Source organism: Aptenodytes forsteri, unplaced genomic scaffold (assembly GCF_000699145.1).
Source record: "Aptenodytes forsteri isolate BGI_AS27 unplaced genomic scaffold, ASM69914v1 Scaffold65, whole genome shotgun sequence".
NCBI classification, from domain to species: Eukaryota; Metazoa; Chordata; class Aves; order Sphenisciformes; family Spheniscidae; genus Aptenodytes; species Aptenodytes forsteri.
This window is the reverse complement of record NW_008795127.1, coordinates 1,302,394-1,303,291: the sequence shown is the minus strand read 5'-3', so window position 1 is coordinate 1,303,291 and position 898 is coordinate 1,302,394. Positions and strand designations below refer to the sequence as shown.

Sequence of the window (898 nt, the reverse complement as noted above, 5' to 3'; positions counted from 1 at the left end):
GGGCAGCCGGGACAGGGCTGCCCGCACAGGGCTGCCCGCTGGCGATGGGGTCACGGCGAGTACGTCGTCCCTCAGACAGCTGGCTTCCCGTGCCCGTTTGAGCGCGCTCCGTTACAGGCGTTTCCGTACGGCCCACGGATTGGGTTGGGTTTGGCTTTTTTTCTCTTTGTACTGTAGCTGAAGCCTGACATTTTTCACGCTGGACGTGTGGGTGCTGCACACAGATTGTTGCATTCAGGCCCATGCTTACAGAAGCGTAAGCTTCTGGAGAGCTGCTCACCTGCTATCCTCGACCCTTGAGCCTAACGCAGACTGCCTGTTTCCCCATCCTTCTCTCAGATTTTTGGGGTGCTAGGGGAAAAGAGATGATATGGGCACGGTTACCCACTTTGTATTTTGCCTGGTAAAAGTGTGAGCAGAAGTGTTAACGTTTTGTTTCATTTAATCATTCTGCTTACAGATTCGTTCCAGCCTTGCTGAGGTCAGAGCTCATGGGATCAATTTGTGTTTTTACCTCCTTGGCATGTGATGGGAAGGTGGTGGCAAGGAAATTGGTTGTTGTAGCATTTTGGAGGAAACATTAATAAATGCGTGGTTCCAAGTATGGGGGCTGCTGGCTACAAAGGGTTCAGATAATTGCTCGTGCAACTCTGCAGGCTGTCTTTACGTTGCAAAAGTTTACGCCAGAATATACTCAAAACCAGTTGGAGAATTCTGTTTGAAAAAGTAATAAACATGCTGTGAAAATATCCCAAGCTTTGGTCTGCCGAGACGGTGCTTGCTGAATTAGTGCATCGGAGAGCGTTTTGAATTCCAAAGGGCTGTCCCAGTAGAGCTGTATTGATTTCTTTCCCCTGAATTAGAAGTCTGTGTTTGCTTAAGTTTTCAGTTTTTAACA

At 48.4% G+C, this 898-nt stretch overlaps 1 protein-coding gene across 1 annotated transcript in view; it reads right to left on the bottom strand.

The window, feature by feature from the left end:
- Positions 1 to 244, bottom strand: part of CDKN2AIP (CDKN2A interacting protein) — a 26,040-nt gene extending 25,796 nt beyond the window's left edge. The window contains exon 1 of the mRNA XM_019471539.1: positions 36 to 244. Within this exon, the coding sequence (XP_019327084.1) occupies positions 36 to 244 (209 nt within the window). The remainder of the gene's footprint in view (positions 1 to 35) is intronic.
- Between the last annotated feature and the right edge of the window lie 654 nt (positions 245 to 898).